The sequence below is a fragment of the Piliocolobus tephrosceles genome, chromosome 6 (genome assembly GCF_002776525.5).
Source record: "Piliocolobus tephrosceles isolate RC106 chromosome 6, ASM277652v3, whole genome shotgun sequence".
Lineage (NCBI taxonomy): Eukaryota > Metazoa > Chordata > Mammalia > Primates > Cercopithecidae > Piliocolobus > Piliocolobus tephrosceles.
The window spans coordinates 143,924,670-143,943,739 of record NC_045439.1 but is presented as its reverse complement, the minus strand read 5'-3'; the positions used below and the strand labels follow the sequence as shown (position 1 = coordinate 143,943,739).

The following is a 19,070-nucleotide window of genomic DNA, read 5'->3' as shown; positions in this document are numbered from 1 at the left end:
GTATCTATAATCTTTAGAGTTTTTTTTACAAATAAGATCATGTCATTTGAGAACAGAGATGATTTCAACTTCTTCCTTTCTGGTTTGGATGTCTTTTATTTCTTTTTCCTGCCTAATTTCTCTGAGTAAGACTTACAATTCTATGCTAAATAGAAATGGCCAGAGCAGCATCTTTGTCTTCTGCCTGATCTTATAGGAAAAGCTTTCAGTTTTCCATAGTTGAGTGTAATGTTAGCAGTGGGCTTTTCATATATGGTCTTTATTGTGTTGAGGCAGTTTCCTTCTAGTCCCAGTTTTTTGGGTATTTTTACCATGAAAGGATGTTGAGTCTTGTCAAATGCTTTTTCTTTATCAACTTGTATGATCATTGTGATTTTTGTCCTTTATTCTGTTAAGGTGGTATATTACAATGAATTTCATATATTGAAACGTCCTTGCATTCCAGGAATAAAGATTATACACTTGATCATGGTGTATAATCTTTTAAATGTGCTATTAGATTAGGGTTGCCCTCTGATTGTTTTGATTATTTTTGAAGCACATACCAGGCATCTTATCACTTGATTCATTTGATCTAAAAATATTTCAGTACGTATTTTTAAAACATGGGGATTTTCAGAAATAATTATAAGATTATCACATCAGAAATCTCAGTTTACTGTAATTCTTTAATGCCATCCAATGTCCAGTCAGTAGTCGTATTTTCTCAATTGTTTTATTTTTATAAATACAGTTTGTTTAATCAACGTAGTTAAGTTCTGTGACTTACGATTGCTTGGTAGGTTTCTGAAGTCACTTTCAATTTATAGGTTAAATTCTGTCTTTTTAATCTTGCCATATTTTGTTTAAGAAGCCATGGTTTACTCAATGGTAGATCTTTCTGATTGCATCCTGTGATGAAATCTTTGTGATATAGTTTATTATATTTCTCTGTCCCCAGTATTTCTTTTAAATTGTTACTTCTAGGGGTTTGGTTGGATTTTTATTTTTGTATTTTATTTTATTTTTTTGAGACGAAGTTTCGCTCTTGTTGCCCAAGTTTGGGTGAAATGGCGCGATCTCGGCTCACTGCAATCTCCGTGTCCTGTGTTCAAGCAATTCTCCTGCCTCAGCCTCTGGAGTAGCTGGGATTACAGGCATGCACCCCCATGCCTGGCTACTTTTATATTTTTAGTATAGACGGGGTTCCTCCATGTTGATCAGGCTGGGCTCAAACTCCTGACCTCAGGTGATCCGCCTGCCTCGGCCTCTCAAAGTTCTGGGATTACAGACGTGAGCCACTGCGCCCGGCCACTTCTTTATTAATTTTTTAAAGAGTGTTTTTCTGAAGAGTAATGTTAAAGCAAACTAAATATGGCCTGAGAAGGACTCTGTACTTCTATATTTGAGTCCTTGCAGATGAACTATAATCTAACTTAATCGGTAGGCAAGATTGAAAACCTAATTTAGGAGTATGTGCCCGTAACAATAGCTGAGTCTTGGCCAATCCCAGCAGCCACATACTTCAACCACTCATACACTGCTGAGTGTTCAAACTGTATTCAAATACGACAAATGCCAACCTGTAACTAGTCCAGCTATTTCTGTACCTCCCTTCTGATTTCTATACATCACTTCCCTTTTTAATCTATAAATTTGTTCTGATCATAGGGCATCACTGGGGTCTCTTTGAATCTGCTGTGATTCTATGGGCTGCCTGATTTCTGAATTGTTCATTGCTCAATTAAACTCCTTTAAATTTAATTCAGCTGAAATTTTTCTTTTCACAGTAACACTGACCAGGAGTGGGAGCACTTGTGACTATCGCCAGTGCCTACCATTTTTGGGCATAAACATCTACCATGCCTGGTGCTGAGATCATTCATATCTATTAGCTATTTGATTTTACACATATAGGTTCTCTATTGTTATCCTTGCTTTGTAGTTGAGGGCACTGGTGCCTAGAAAGTGTAAATAAATTATCCCAGTAGTATACAGCAGGTAGGTAGCAGAGCTGGACTCTGAACCCAGGTTTGCCTGACTTTTGAGTCAGGCAAAATTCTGAAGAATGTGTGTTTTAACTAAAGTGCTTTTTGAGGAGTTCAGTGGGATTTGTAGACTGGTAAAGAAAGACTTGCAGTGTGGGATATGCAGGAGTAAGTGTGAAGAAGGATCTTTTATTGACCATGAGCAGTAGGATCTGTTTGCTCAGTTGCAGTCAACTGAACCACTTATGGGCTAACTGCCCTCACCTGAGGTCAATAGATATTTGTTATCTGAATGTGGATAGTTTACTGGGAAGCAATGTTGCTGGTAAATGTGTTTTACAGATCTAGCCTATTTAACAATTTAGTCCAAGAGGAAAGAGGATTCATCAAGCAGATATGGATTCTGGTCCTTAAGGTGGGTGAGAATCTAGTGACTGGCTACCAAATTACTTATTGAAATATTAGTTTTACAGTTTCAAACCAGATACAGAAGAAACCTTAAATATAGTCAAATTAGAGGGGAGCTGAGGAAACAGACAATACGCTAATAAACAGATAAACATCTGATATAATGGCAGATACTGATGAGCTCCCTGCAGAAAAGTAAAACAGGGCACAAGGATAAAGAGTGGTGGGGTAGAGTGGGACTGGGGGCCGTTTAGATGCAGAGGTCTGAGAAGCCCTCTCTAAGGAAGTAACACTGGAGAAGAACCTGAAAGTAGGGGAGGGAAGAACCTTATAGGTACAGGGGACAGCAAAGGTGGGAATTTGCCTAGGGCTCTTGGGAAATAGCTATGAAGGAAGGTGTGAGAGCAGGCACAGAAGATTACGCCACAGAGGCTGGGGAGGTGGCAGACAGCTCAGGACATCCATAATACTAGGACACACAATTCTATCTCCTGAGTGCGGGCAGCTCCTTATATGGCTTTAGTTATTTGTTCCTGTTTTCCATCTTCCTTTGCCTTTGCTGTCCTATTTCTAGAAAGAATGTGCTTGCTTTGTTACCCAAAGGACAGGGTCTGAGTTCTATCACAGATTTCCTCAGAAGAACGTGACACAAACTGGGCAGAGTCTCTGGGTTTAGCCAAATGAATCCATTGTGATATCTCGTGGTTTGGGGGAAAAAACAATCATTGTTTCAAAAATAAGATATGGTATATGACCCTTATATATTTTATAATTAGAATATGGGCCTAATGTTTTAAATTTAGTAGGAAACTAATTTCTTGTGGAAGTACATAGCAGAATTTTTAACTGGCAGCATGATCTATAATATAGCAGCTACCTCCTTTCTGTAAACACTTGTGTTGGAATGTTTTGCATTCCCATGAAACAATTTTCCCAAATGTGTCTTTTTAGAGGAAGTGTAAATTATTCTCATGCTATTGTGGTAATGAGAACATGGTTTAAAAAAAAAAAAAAAGACCACCACTACTAACAACCACAGAAAAACCACCCTGAACTTGCACCAGCCTTGGTAATGTAAGAAATGTTGATACAAGTATGCTGTCATAGAGAATGCAGAGAAGTTACCTGGTTTGTCCCCAGATGGAGATTTTTTTAATAGTCTAGCTCGTTGTCTAATGTGTATTTGCCTCCTTTAGTGTTTAACCAGTTTTTTTTTTTTTTAATCCAGTGAATCCAGGTAATTTGACTTTCCACTGATAAAATATTTACTTGTCATATTAGGCAGGGTGCTAAACTTGGAAATTAAAAGTACTGAGTTAAATTTAAAATTTGCTGAAAAGTATTCATCATGATGTATTCTATTTAATGTTTTGGCAGTGCCTCTGGCTCTTCTTATTTAACATGCTGGGAGACAGACTGGCAGCAGTTGTAAGTTGAAACCTGGTTGTATGCAGAATGAGACTGATAGGGGTACAAAATAAAATGGAGAAAATTTGAAAGTGTTACTGTGTGTTTCCTTAAATTAAAATGTGACACGTTTGCTTAAAATAGAGTTTGTCAGGGCTATTATAACTTCCATGTTAGATGATCCTAAGACTGAAACTGGTTTTAAATATTGTTCTGAGGAATAACCAAATTTGTCTCTTAAAATGTTGTCATTATGTCACACAATTTGTTTTTATATAATAAGCATGTTTTACAATATGTTTGAGTCATTTTCCCCAGTAGACCTGAAATTTATTACTCAGAGGAGAAGCATGCATTTACAATATATTCTTAGCTGCTCCTTTCTATCATTCAGCTGTCAAGTCCTATGGAATCTAAAATAGACCTCAACCAATGGGAGACAGGCTCCACACTGTTTACTGGACAATTCGGATGTGGACAGTTTTATCATGCACTGCAGCGTCTGTGTTGCAGTGTTGAGGCAGCAGGATGCAGAGTGCTGTTTAAGTTTTCCAGTGGGGTCCCTCAAAGGGACAACTTTGAACGATAGCTAGCTTCTAAAGAATAAGAAATAGATAGTTACTGTACCTGACTTGGGGCTGCTGTTAATCAAGTGCTGCATTGCAAGGAAGATAATATTCAAGCGTTATGAAGGCGGAGAAGGATCCTGAAGACGAAGAAAATATCGTTAGAGATCCAAGCTAAGTGTAGCACAGCATGTGAGGGACTGAGTCACTTGTCAGGAGTTTGTCTGAGGGTTTGCTTTGTGAGCTTACAGAGATTTGTAACTTAATGCAAAGTAGTTTGCCATTAGCAACAAGAAACTAAATCCTGTCTATGATGAACTGTTGGTTTTCTTGTGCTCCTAAGAACAGAGTAGGTATCCCAGTAGTCTAGTGTAACAAAAGATTCTTGGTTAGGCTTTCTGAACTGTGTTCTTTTAAAATGCACTACTGTTTTATTAATTTGGTTTGCTTTATTTTTTTCTTCTTGATTTAGTTGATTAGCAGATTGGGGTTAGTAATAGAAAACAAAAGTTCTTTCTCTGGGTTTAAAAAGCACATGATAAAATCTTAATAATTGTACAGTGTTACTGTTAACTGACAGTGAATCACAGCTGAAAATGGTACTTGGTGTAGAACTGAAAGTCATATGATAATGTGAGACTTTAATCACATTTAATTATCTTTAAAGAAAGCCTTATTTTTGAATTTTTGCAACTTTTTGGTGATTTAAATGGCTCTTTTTTCCACCAGCAAGTTTACTTGGAAATAAACTTGAGATTATTTTAATTGTAAGGATAGACTAATCAAATCTAGAACAAGCATTTGTGCGTTAAGTGTGATTTAATCCTTTAGACATTTGAAAATACAATGTCTTGTAAGCTTATGTTCACTACCACTCCCCAAATTGGAGTCAGTAAACTGTTTTGTTTTTGTTTTAAAGCTTAAGAAAGGTGATACATAAAATGTAGCTTAGATTTGGAGCCCATAGATAGGGTTATTCTATAAGTTGGCAGTTTAAACTTTTGAAGTTAGGAGGAAGTGGGTTCATCACCAAATTTAACTAATTTAGAGACAATTCTAAAATCTGTGTAGGTACTTGAACCAGGTTCCATTAAAATACTAAATTACAGGAGTAAGTTAAAATTTTAATGTATTTGTCTTTTTTCATATTCATTCTCTACAATCAAGTATTTAATTTTACATTACTTGTTTAACAAGAAAATTAGTGATGGTGATTTTTTTTTACTTTTCTTTTTTGGTTTATAGGGAATAGTAGATATAAAATTATCATATTGATCAAACATTTAGAGGATATACAGTTGATTCAGTTTTTTTCTCAGAGATTTGTTAGGGTATTTGTGGCCATAGGATTTGTTTTGTAAGTTAAGTGAAAAATACCCAGATCTTTTTTTGTTCTAGAAATAATACTGGATTTAGCACAGAATTTACTAGTAAATTGGTATAATATTTTAAAAGGCTAAAATCTCACCTGTTTAACATGTATTTTAGTTCTATGTTCTGACATTTATGCTTATTGAGAAAAGATCTAGGTTATTGGCTTCAGAATACCTTGAATGTATTTTCGCTTATCAAAGTTAGAGATAACCTTGATATGATTAAAATGTATGTTATATGAGACATCCTCTTTAAAACCCCCACCTTTAATCTTCTAAATACACATACACAGAATTTTTATTAAAATTAAAAATCTATTTTTTATAAAAACAATACATATGGAATGTAAAAAGGGAGAAAATGAAAGTGAGCTGTGATCTTAGTATTTTCAGATGTTAAGCAGTTAATACTTTAGAGTCTGTCATTTTTAGCTTTTTCTATGTAACAGTTTTATTTTATTCTAATATATATACATAATGGATTGCTTTCTCTATAGAGTATGTGTGTGTATATTTAATTTGCCTCCATAAATATATTTCCAACAGTACTTTTTAAATAAATGTCTGTTGGGGGGGTAGTTTCTTAAAATGTATATAGAATTCTACTGCATCTAAGAGTCCTAGGAGATATGTAACCAGAGCCAAATCTGAAAGTGTGATTTGAAATCTGAAAGGGTGTGGGAAAACCACACTGATTTTGGAACTATAACAGTCATGGTTGGGCTTGAACACTTAAGACATTTACTGTCTCTGGGGCCTGGCTTTTCTTATCTGCTAAATGGAGATGATAATTTTAGTTTACTGGGGTTGGTTGGGACCTTAGTGCCTGGTACAGGGTAGGTGTTCAGTAGTTACTGATTTTCTTTTCTGCCTCAAAGGCAAAGAGAACTGGGCAGAGAACAAAAGAAACATGCTTTCCCTCAAAAGTATAATTTTAAATGTTACTTGTATATCTTGTGTCTTGTATATCTTGTTTAAGATACACAGATTTTATAACTCTGCTCTCCTAATGAAGTTAGCACAGAAGGGAGAAGGAAATTTGGAATGCAATTGGAAAATAAGTTATGTATTATGCAGTACTGCTTTCTCTTTTTTTCCCTTTCTTTAGAAAATCTTAACTAATGTAGTATGCCATATTTACTTTTTTTTTGTTGTTTTTGTAGCATGCAGCAGATTGGAATAAATATGATGACCGATTGATGAAAGCAGCAGAAAGGGGGGATGTAGAAAAAGTGTCCTCAATCCTTGCTAAAAAGGGGGTCAATCCAGGCAAACTAGATGTGGAAGGCAGATCTGCGTAAGTATTATTGATGATAAAAGCATGTCTGAAGGGAATTGTCTTGGGATACAAATGAAACTTGTGAATTGTAGTTATCAACTTATTAAGAAATTCTGCCAAAACCTGCACTATAAAATCTTTCAAACAAACTAATAATTGTTCTCAATTTAAAAGATTTCCAGTCTAGAGAGAGAACACCAGAATACTATCCAGTGGTCTAGAATTGTTTAGGCCCAGTGGCAAACCACAGCCTATGGTTATTTGGTGCATTTTCATTATAAGCCTTTTTGTATTCCTTATCATATTTGCTCTTTGAAGCAGCCTGATAAAAGAAGTGGGAAAAAGTTTACGGAGGTTAAATAATTTGGTCTCATTTCAGGTAAAGTCACAGAGCTGGAATGTGAACCTAAGCTTTGTGTCTTTGAAGAGTTCTGTAAATTACACTGTCTTTTCTCCCAACCCCCAATCCATTTTTATACTTGGATAATTCACTTAAATGAGAATGCTTAGAGCAGAAAGGAGGCAGAATAAGTAGTGTGGCTTAGGGAGATACAGGTAATAATCCCACCCTTTTGTTTTTTTGTTACTGAGGGGAACTGCTGGCTTGTATATATGCTTATGTGTCTCTCTTCTTCCCCTCGTCTCAAATCTTCATTATTTCCTTTCTTGCTGTGGGTGGGGAGCAGTTGGGTTAAAGGGTAGATCTAGTGTCTGTTATGACCCTCTATACTTATAGCTTTTAAAACCTTATCTGGGAACCCTTCCAAAGTTAGAGGTGAAAAGTCTCATTTCCTAAAAATTCTTCTCAGTCTTGTTCTTGCATGAATTTATTCAGAATATTATAACTGGAAACCAGATACTAAATATAGAAATGAATATTAGGAAGTGAATAGTTAATGTGTGATGTGGGTCACTGCCTTGGAATGCTTAGATATTAAATATAGTAAAGATAACAAAGCAGGACTATAAATTAAGTAGTTTTTAAGAGCAATAAAGTTGGAAAAGTTTCAAGTTCATAATGTTTCACTTTTATCAAGTAGCAGTTTGATAGTTATAGAAACATTGGTTATTTTGAATCTTGCCCCATTACTGAATTTTAAGCTATTTATAGGGCTCACAGTATAAATTGTGAAAATTTAATATCCAAAAGTGACATTGCTTTTCATGTTTCTTTTTTCTCAAATGCTAAGATGATAAAAGATAAAGGGAATCTTTTTTGGGATGAAACTTTTCAGTGAAACCTACATCACTGAAATCAGTTCTGCCCATTCATACTTTGAATGTTTTGAGTGAATGGTGGCTTGAGTTTTTGTTTGGAGTTTTTGATATAAGGTTCAATTTTGAGTGGCATTAAATAGTCAGTTATAATGATGTAATTTGATGAACTGTGAACTTTAGTTTTTGAAATATTTGAGGAGTGTTAGTCTTGAAGTTTTCATTGTAGAGAGTAGAATTTTTTAAATTTTTTATTTATTTTAAATTTTTCTGAAATGGAGTTTTGCTCTTGTTGCCCAGGCTGGAGTGCTATGGCGTGATCTCAGCTCACCGCAACCTCTTCCTCCCGGGTTCAATTGATTCTCCTGCCTCAGCCTCCTGAGTAGCTGGGATTACAGGAATGCACCACCACCCCTGGCTAATTTTGTATTTTCAGCAGAGACAGGGTTTCTTCATGTTAGTCAGGCTGGTCTTGAACTCCCAATATCAGGTGATCTGCCCACCTTGGCCTCCCAAAGTGCTGGGATTACAGGCGTGAGCCACTGGACCCGGCTGAGAGTAGAATTCTTTCTAGCATTCGTAGAATTAAGTATTTCCCTTTTTTTAACTCACACGCAAACTGTATTCTTAATTAAAGCATGTTGTATTTAGTCAAGTGTGGGACATGTTACAAATATATTTTCTGTATTTACAAAAACAATTTGTTTCAAATGATTGTTTTTAATTTTGAAATTTATTTCTAAATTAAGACAAAAGAACATGTACTTCTTGAGCTTAATTTGGTTTCAAAAATGATATACTTGAAGCCTAGCCATAGTTACTGCAAGGATCTGTTTTCTTCCTGTTCGCCTCTCTCCTAAGATACAGCCCTTCGACGGCCCAATCCAAGATGGGGAAGGTTCACCAAGGATTCCACTGCTACTTAGAGAGCAGTGGACTCCAGTTTGTGTCTCCCCATTTTGTTAAGGCTGTCAAAGTGCTGTTCAGTCTGCTGTTTCTCTGGAATCAGCAAATGTTCCCAGGGAAAAAGTGACCTCAAATACTAAGCTCACTTCTCTGGGCCTTCGTCCTACCTTGCATCCTGGCCTAGTAACTTTTTACTATTTTGTTAGCTCACTGACACCTTTAAGCATATGTCTCATATTTTTTGCAGCTTTTCTAGTTGTCCTCAGTAGTAACGTTTGTCCAAGTTACATATATCTCTTGTTATAGAAGAAGTCCATGTCTTGTTTTTAAAAGAAAAAAACATAGAGTTGCTTTTTAAATTGCAAAACAGTATTTTTTATAAAGCAATTTTTCAAATTTCCTATACAATTCTTTGCATATGTTTTAATGGTTGATATATTTTCTTTCCAAAGCACATCTATTTATAGCACATCAGCATTACTAATGCATTGTAGATTTGTTGTGATTTCTGACCTTTTGTACATCATCATTATAATGTGTATCTCTTTTGAAGAAAGAGGTCTTCCACATTTTGTGATCTAAGAAATGAAAACAAGCAAACAACAAAACAATGATATCTCTAAGATTGTTGGGAGACTACCTTTGCTAAAGGAAATTAGCATTCTTCAAAAGGTTCTAATGGTGCATTGCATAGTATAATTCCCAGTTTCATTGTGGCAGAGGGATTATAAGGCAGAGATACTCAGCCTTACAGCGATTTAATTTAGTAGAAGGAGAACTTACCTGATTCTTAAGAACACTATATTCCTTTTACCAGAAACATCTTTCTAATTCGAATTGTACACAAACCTGCTTTACTTGGTAGTGCTTGGTCTATAGTTTGCATCTATATCCATCGTAATACTAATAGCTTCGCAAGAATGAGTCTTGTAATATCTGGAAATGAATTTGTAAGCTATCATCAGATTTTGTCTCCAAGCATGCAGTTATTCAAATATTTGAGGGTTTGTCATTTGACTGGCACTGTTACTGGTTTGGGGGATGTAATAGGAAGCAAAATAGACAAAAATCCCTGCTTTCATTGAGTTGAGCAGGAAGAGATTGATAGACTATAAAGTAATGAATTTATTCTATTACAAAATATTAAATCCTATATAGAATAATAAAGGCAGGCATTGGGGGAACTAGGAGTACTAAGGTTTTGGTGAATGGGGAAATGTAAACAATTTTAATGGTGTTGGTCAGGGAAGACCTCTGCTGAGAGTGGGCTTCAACAGTGTATCTGTATCCCGGCACCTGCTGAGCACTTTCACATTTTTTGTTTCCTGGCATCTTTAGAATGGTTATTGCACTTACTTAAGGCCTCAGTTCTATTTCTACTTGCGTTCAACATCCTTTGCCAACAACTATTGTGTTTACCAGTTTGGATTTGTAGAGTAATATTCAATGTCAGTGGCAGTTCTTTTTGTTAAACTCAGCATAATTCATAGATTCACAGAATGTCAGTTCTCACTGCACACAAAATATTTCTGTGTTTGTTGATTAATAAAACATTAGATGATCAAATAAATAATGAAATATTGTTACCTAGCATTTTGAATACTTGACAGCTTAAAGTTAGTTTTTTAACTTTAACTTGCCTTATTAGGAAACTTATTCAATTATTCCTGTTCATGTGAAACTTAAGCCAATCATACAAGCCCAGGCGTTTGAACAGAAGGAAGAATTAATTGGTAGTTGGTAATTAGTTGGTAATGTTTGGGAGGAAGGCGCTGATTCTTTTGTGATTTTAAGGGTAGTTTAGCTTGTTGTTTTGAAGGCTTTTCTTAGTCAGGTTTAGTTTGATAATTCTAAAAAGAAGAGATAAGTGTTTGGATCTGTCTTTGGCCTCAGCATTCCGCTAAACTAAATAAAATAATGAAACTATTTGAAACTAAATAAAATAATCTGATAGAACATTTTCAGTGCATTTATTAAGATCCAACCAGCAGTGCTTTTGCTATAAACTTTAGAGTTCATGATATTATAGTGTAAACTTTCTCTTATTAAGGCGTTTGCACATTCGTATATTTCATTGGTTCTAAGCAGATATTTTTAGAAAGTATTGGCCACTTATGTAAATAGGATAGGTTTCTTTTTTTAATTTTAATTAAATATATTGGTGTTCTAATGTAGCCTTTAAAACGTGTGTGTTTGTATGTGTGTGTGTGTTGAATAAAGGGTGACATTAATATAACATTTAAGGTGACCTTTGGTCATTTTCTTAGCATAACAAATTTTTGTTGTTGTTGTTTAGCTTCCATGTTGTGGCCTCAAAGGGGAATCTTGAGTGTTTAAATGCCATCCTTATACATGGAGTTGATACTACAACCAGCGACACTGCAGGTATGTTTGCCTCCATAGTTAATTGTAAAACATAAAGTGAAAACAAGCGTTGTCCACTGCTAACATTTTTATTCAGACTTAAATGTGATTTAAAGAGAGACATCCTCAATTTTCTGTTTTTAAATAGTTGAGAAAGAGTTTACTTCTGAGGTATTGTGGGATAGGTCAAGTATAGGGAATTTAGGAGAAAGGATTGCTTTACTGATGAGCAACTGGAGACCTGAATTCTAGTGCAGGTCCAAGTAGTGTTACAGGATCCTAAAATCTCAGATTTTGAAGAACCATTAGGGACCATTTAGTTTATATTCATATACTATTGATTAATGAATTCTTTCTATTGTGAGGTCATTTGGCATTTGGTTGGATGTTTCTTGTGATGGAGAACTAACTGCCACATAACAACATTATCATCGAGGACACAATAATAACAAGAATAGCTGACGTGTATATAACATTTAATAGCTATTCTTCTAAGCACTTTACCCACTCATTTTATCCTCACATCAACCCAGAGAGGTTCTGAGGCCCTGAGCTGTTAAGTAACTTGGCCCAAGGCCCTTCAGTAGCTAAGTCGCAGTCAGAATCTGTATTCTTAACCATTATGCCTCATAAGGAACCCATTCTGTACCTATATGTTTATAAAAAAATCATTTTTTATAGAGAATCAAAATATATTTCTTACTCAGTTTTCTGCTTACACTTATTTGTACCTTTGTCTGTTCTTTAAAATCTTACAACAGAAGTTTGTACATCAAAGGTAGACCTTTAAGTATTTGAATATAACTATCTCTTTTGTTCCATGAGAGTGCTAGTTTCCTATCTATCAGGATAAACATTCTCACTTCTCTGGAACTGTTGACAGCTTAGTTCTTTGCAGTTCTACTTTGTGTTTCTGTTAAATACAGGAGTTGACCCAGAACTAAAAGGTTTTTGTTTGTTAGTTTTTACAGTTTTTTATCCTGTGATTCCATGTATGGGCAAATAAATACATCACTGTTACCCAGCATTGTGTTTAGAAATGGAAGGGAAGGAGAGGGAGACAGATCATAATTGAAATAGTGAGGCAAATCTTTAAGAATACATCGGATTCTAAGAAGACCAAATTCAATTTATCTGCTACCTTTGAGTGAACAAAGAAATGTGTTTATTGCTTATATATGCTTTCCATTGATGTAGAAGAACATTTATTTTTAGAAATTTTGGACTAACCATACCTCTTCAGAGCTCTTAAGACTATTTATTATGCTGATTCCAATTCAAACAAGTATCTTTCTTGTTTTTGCCTGTATTCTTTCTGCTCTGGACATTTTGCCTAGTGGCTAATCTAGTGACTTCTGCCTACCTTCTTTCATTGCAGATCAAGCTCAAATGCTTTCCCAAGCTCAGCAGACATTATTTCATATATTGCACCCCAACATACCATGTTTAACTCTTCCTGTCTTTTGTTTTTGCTGCTATTTATATTTTCATTCGATCTGTTTTATTACGTTTGTCTCTAGAGTTGTCGTTTATTGAATACAAGGGTCTTTTCTCAATTGCTGTAATGTCCGTTATAATCCAGACATTATAGCAATTAAATTTGAACACACATCTTTATGTGTATTATCTTAAGTGCTGTTTAATATATAAGGGTATTTAAAATGACCGGATTTCAAATTAGTGCAGTTTTGAGATATTTGTTACTTAGGTCTTACCAGGTATGCACCTGTGTTGTAATTTATGTTGGTATGCTTTAGATCTGATGTTTCCTTGATTTTTTGCTGCCATACCTCAACTGGCTAGATTTGGTGTTTCCTTAGTCCTGACCTGACATTTTTATGTGATCAAGTTTCTGTGCCATTTTGTAGAACACCAGGTACTGTTGCCACTGTGCCTAACCTTACCATCTCCACTCCATGCTATCTCTTACTTCACATGTAAATGACAGTTATTTTAGTCACTTTTCACAATGTGAAATGTTTCTAGGACACTTGTTCATGAACAGGAGCAAATTGAAATTTGAAATGATCACATCTGATCGACTTGTAATTAGAGGATGTTTGGGTGTGGTTGAATGTATTGTATCTGTACTTATTGAAAAACCTGAAACACCTGGACTCACTATATTTTGTTCTGCAGCCTGGTTAGTCAGCTACACAGAAGTGACCAAAAAGTTGAAAGCCAGTTTATTTATCCCTCCAAGATGAATAAAACATAAATTACTTTTCTAGCAAAAAGGTCTACTTGTGAAATCAAATTGTGGCGTTTTTGTTTTTTTCTGACAGGGTTTCGCTCTGTCACTTAGGCTAGAGTGTGGTGGCATGATCATGTCTACTGCAACCTTGATCTCCTGTGTTTAAGTGATCCTCTGCCCTCAACCTCCTAAGTAGCTAGGACTACAGGAATACATCACCACACTTGACTAATTTTTATGTGTTTTGTAGAGATGGGGTTTCACTGTGTTGCCCAGGCTGGTCTCAAACTCCCAGGCTCAAGCAATCCACCTGCCTAGGCCTCTCAAAAGTGCTGGGATTACAGATGTGAGCCACCGTGTCCGGCCCCCAAATTATATTTTAAGAAGTTTGTGGCCAGGTGTGATGTCTCATGCTTGTAATCCTAGCACTTTGGGAGGCCAAAGCAGCAGGATTGCTTGAGGCCAGGAGTTCAAGACTAGTCTGGGCAATACAGTGAGACCCTATCTCTACACAAAATAAAATCAATTAGCTGCACATGGTGGCATGAGCCTGTAGTCCCAGTTACTCTGGAGGCTGAGCTGTGAGGATTGCTTGAGCCCAGGCATTCGAGACTGCACTGAGCTATGAGGCTGCACACTAGCCTGCATGACAGAGTGAAACCTTGTCTCTAAAAGGATAAATTGAAAAGAAAAGAAGTTTGTGAGATTAGAGGGAAATTAAGAGCATTAAATGTTAGAAGTTGGAATAGTCTGGTTAAATCCTGATATCTTTCACCATCCAAGAGGTGTTTGGATAAAGAAATATAATTAGCAAAAATAGTGTTTGGAGATAGAACTTTCCTACAAGTTTATTTTTTGGTATTCAGAATTAACCTTTCAGATTACCTGGTAACTCTCCTCCCTACCCCCTTTGGCATTTCCTTTAAAATGCACATTTTATACAAATTATATTTGAATGAGCTGTCTGATTTTCAGAGATACAATTACATAATAAACTTTGAATTTTAGCCAAAGCATGAAAATCAGTTAAGGAATACCCTTTCTATGCCTTGCGCTTCTAAACTTTCTCAATTTTCAGTGTCCACACTGCCTATTTGGAAATGTAATGTGAAATCTTGGTATTTCTTTATCTGTCTTCTTTACTCATTATCTTTCTCTCCTTTCCCTTTTCTCTGCGCCAATATTTAATTACCTGCTGTGTTTTAGGTACTGTTCTACATGCTGGGGATATAGTAGTGAATACAACAAAGTTCCTGCTTGTTATAGATTTGTATAATTAGTTTTTCTTTCTACATTCATTGTTTTGGTACGTATATCATCTCTTACTAAAATATCAAACTAGATAAAACATCTTTGGAAACTGAAAGTATACTTACAGATTAAGTATGTTGTCAACTAGTTTTGGAAAAAATGAATCATATTTCTATAAAACTCCTCAATTCACATATGAAGAAAATAATCCTTCACATGTATCTTAAATTATTTATAGGGAGAAATGCTCTTCACCTGGCTGCTAAGTATGGACATGCATTGTGCCTACAAAAACTTCTACAGGTAGTGGAAGTGGTTAATACTTTAGCTTTATTATTTTGACTACAAATCATAGATGTATTTTTAATGTGTTTCTGGAATTTTAGATCAAAGAGAATAGTAAACTAACTTTGACTATGGGCTTACATATTTTTTTCCATCATTTGTGAAGGAATGTGAACAATAAAGAGCAAAAACTCTGAGGGAAGTGAGTTGCATAACTCAGTGTATTAAAAATAAATAACAAAGGCTTGACCTTCCTGTTGACATAGCTGAAGGCTGGAATTTTCTGTTGTCTAGACTATCATGTAAGATAAAGTAATACAACATAGGATCTGTATATTTCTATACAAACATAGATAACTTATACTACATAATATTATTACATTTTTAATCAGGTAACCACAAAATTCTAACTAGTTGGCTAAATTTCCCATCAAAGATTTCAGTCATATATTTTTAAAAACATATTCACTACGTTTCATAGCAGAACTCACTTGCTTTTCTGATTCAGTATCTCAAGTTTTAATTCTTAGTGGAAAAAAACCCAAACAATACATATTTTCCTGTATTTCATGCCATTCGTTATAATGTACCATATGTTTCCTGTTTGGTGAAATATTGTTAATTTAGTTATATGATGTAACTGTATTTGTTCCATGTCAAAATATTTAATGGATTGTCTGATAGTCTTTAGCTTCTTTGATAAGTGGAATATTTTAAGATTAAATAGCAGCTATTCATCTGAGTCTGGATATCTAATTTTAAAATAAAACTCTCCTACTTTGCTAAATTTTCTTTATTTTAACAGTACAATTGTCCCACTGAGCATGCAGACCTGCAGGGAAGAACTGCACTTCACGATGCAGGTGAGCAGAGGTTTCCCTTGGATACAAATATTTGTTAAAATGTTCTAGTCATTTGAATTAATTTCAGAGTTTTAACACATAAATATTTGTATAATTCCTGGAGAAACAGAGAGTGTTAAAAATCCATGTGCACAAATTAGAAATTTATTAGATTATACAGCTTAAAAAGATTCATTCAGTCAATATTTACAGGTCAGTCAGTTTGCTAGATACTAAAGGTACAAAGGTAGATAAACTGTAATCCTGCTTACAAGGAGCTCCAAGCTGTGTGTGTGTGTGTTTGTGAGAGAGAGAAAGAAAGAGAGAAACAGAAAATGTGTGTGTGTGTGTGTGTTTCATATCTTTGGGAACTGGAGAAATGGGAAGAAGACTTTCCTTAAACTATGTTTACCTAATTAACATGTCTGAACCTCTTTTTTCTCATTTGCAAAATGAAGTTAATAATACTACTGCAATAAGTAGTATTAATAAGTATAATCAAATCATAAGTAGTGCCTGGCACGTAATAATTTCTTAATTAATGGTGGTAGCTGTTTTCCTTTAGATATGTCAGTGCTGAATTTCATATCACTGTAATGTGCTATATTTTAAAAGAGATTTATACTGATAATTTTTAGAGATTTTATTATACTTGCATGTCTAAATTTATTTGCATTATTCTTTAGGTGTCTTAAAGAAAGTACTTTAAAAAAAGTTATATATTTAGGGATTTTTGGAATGTAAGATAACCTGACCTCTTGCTAAGTCTGATATTCCTACATTTAACTATAAGGCCAAAGGGAAAAAAACAGTCTACTTTCTCTTTTCATATATATGGAATATATGCAGTAGATTAAGGTGGTCTGCACTGAAGGCATATTATACTTCAAATTTCCTTCAAAATTTTATACCTTATTTTTTAAAAATTTTACTTTTTGTATTTTATGTGTTTGTATGATAATTTCTCACACAATGCATTTCTTTTCTTTTTTTTTTTAATATAGAAGGGTATTACTGTATTTGCAAAGCATTTTTCCATTATCATTTGAGCCTCACAGTGACCCCTGTGAGTTAACTGTATATTTTATTATCCCTGCTTTAAAAACTGGTACAACTTGACCAATTGAAATCTTAATATTTATTAGTTAGATGCATTAGCTAGGATGGAAACTAAGTTGCTATAACAAAAGAACTCTAGTATCAGCTGCTTATTAAAAAAATAGTTGAGTGATATATATTGACAGGTCACTCATGGTCATTTTAAAACTGAATTCTTTCTATCTTGTTTCTCCACTTACCTCTGGGTATCTTCCTTAACTACAACGTTGAAGCAGAGTTGTGGTCATAGCCATATTCTAGCTAGCAGGAAGGAGGAGAGAGCCTAGTGGAATACATGCCCAAAGTCTAGAGCTCAGATTTGAAAGTAGTAGATTATTCTCCATTCATATTCTACTGATAGGAGCAAAATCAATTGGCTATATTTATCTGCAAAGGAGGCTCAGAAATAAACTCTCTAGGTGACTAGTCATATTCCACCTACTCTATAGTAGAAGAAGAGGAGAACAAATTGGTAAAATACTGCATTTTCTACTACAGTTCAACCCTCTGGCCTTCCAAATATCTCCAAAGCCCCTACTTCCCACATACTCCCAAAGAAGAGGGTGTATAAACCAACTCATTTACTTCGTCTAGCTCAAAGTCTAGGATTTCTGGGTGGTATATACCGTTTTCTCTTTTTGGTTTTAAGTGGTTCTTCATGGTCTAGTAATCTGTAAACTCTGGAATTTATTATGCTTTACATTTTTTAATTCTCATTTATAGTTGGACCTAAAGGGTCGCTAATTTTACAGTTCCTGAATTAATGTATTCAAGTTCAGTTTATCTTTTTCTTAAAGCTGATTATACATTTTATGTAAAGATTTGCTGGATTAGAGACGAAAAGTGAAAATTTACTTGATTTTCTTATGTTGGTTTAATTCTGTTATTTCACCAAAAAAAAAAGAGCTCACTTTGTCAGTACTTTTTGTGCTTAAAATTTATGTCAACTCATAAGGCTTAAAAAATTCATGAGGATTGTAAACATAATCCTATTTTATGAATTTAACAATAAGTTTTCCTAACATAAATATGAACTATAGTGTTAGTCAAAGTAACATAATGTGATTTTATAATTATTAGCAAAATGACCTTACTTTGCATAAAGGTGGACATTGCAATCTCTGCTTTTATGAGAAATATGGATTGTATGATTCATACTTTACTTACTGTGACTATTCTATAAGAAACGGATATGATTCTTTAAAAAACCTGAGCCAACACTTCAAGGATCAAGTCAGTTATAGCCATGTTTAAAAATATACTGTAAGTACAAAATTTAACTTTGATTTTTATTATCTGTGCTTATCCTTAGAATAGTAGTGTGTTCTTATCTTCTACAAGATTGACATTATTCCTTGATCCTAATAAATTGTAGACAATTTATAATATGATCTTGTCTAATCCATTTTCAGATGAAAAATTGATGCTTATAATGCTAAACTGAGAGTGAAGGATGTGAAGCTTGGTAGTTTAAAAACTGAAGAACTTATTCCTTATATGGATCTAGAAAAACACCATGTGTCTTACCAACAGATGTTCACCATTTGTCATTTTCTTTTGTTCCTTAAAGCAATGGCAGATTGTCCTTCTAGCATACAGCTGCTTTGTGACCATGGGGCCTCTGTGAATGCCAAAGATGTAGTAAGTTAGTCTGTGATGTTTATTCTCATTTCAACTAATGTATTCTAACTTCTACATTTTGGGAGATCTGTTGTCTTAATGCTGTTTTATTTTTCCTCTTGCTTAGGATGGGCGGACACCACTTGTTCTGGCTACTCAGATGAGTAGGCCAACAATATGTCAACTGCTGATAGATAGAGGAGCGGATGTTAATTCCAGAGACAAACAAAACAGGTAATTCTTTTATCATGGCTCCCAGATACCAGCTGGATACACAGGGATGGAAAGGCCAAGT

The 19,070-nt window shown here is 34.7% G+C and overlaps 1 protein-coding gene across 3 annotated transcripts in view; it reads left to right on the top strand.

The window, feature by feature from the left end:
• UACA (uveal autoantigen with coiled-coil domains and ankyrin repeats) overlaps window positions 1–19,070 on the top strand; it is a 103,047-nt gene that overhangs the window by 53,078 nt on the left and 30,899 nt on the right. The window contains exons 1-7 of one of the 3 annotated variants that reach the window (XM_023220902.2): window positions 4,294–4,697; window positions 6,885–7,018; window positions 11,418–11,506; window positions 15,169–15,233; window positions 16,021–16,078; window positions 18,726–18,796; window positions 18,903–19,009. In XM_023220902.2, the coding sequence (XP_023076670.1) occupies window positions 4,659–4,697; window positions 6,885–7,018; window positions 11,418–11,506; window positions 15,169–15,233; window positions 16,021–16,078; window positions 18,726–18,796; window positions 18,903–19,009 (563 nt within the window). In that variant the 5' untranslated portion in view covers window positions 4,294–4,658. Of the gene's footprint in view, window positions 1–4,293; window positions 4,698–6,884; window positions 7,019–11,417; window positions 11,507–15,168; window positions 15,234–16,020; window positions 16,079–18,725; window positions 18,797–18,902; window positions 19,010–19,070 lie in introns of those variants that run through there. The other 2 variants (XM_023220901.1, XM_023220903.1) reach the window with 2 other exon arrangements.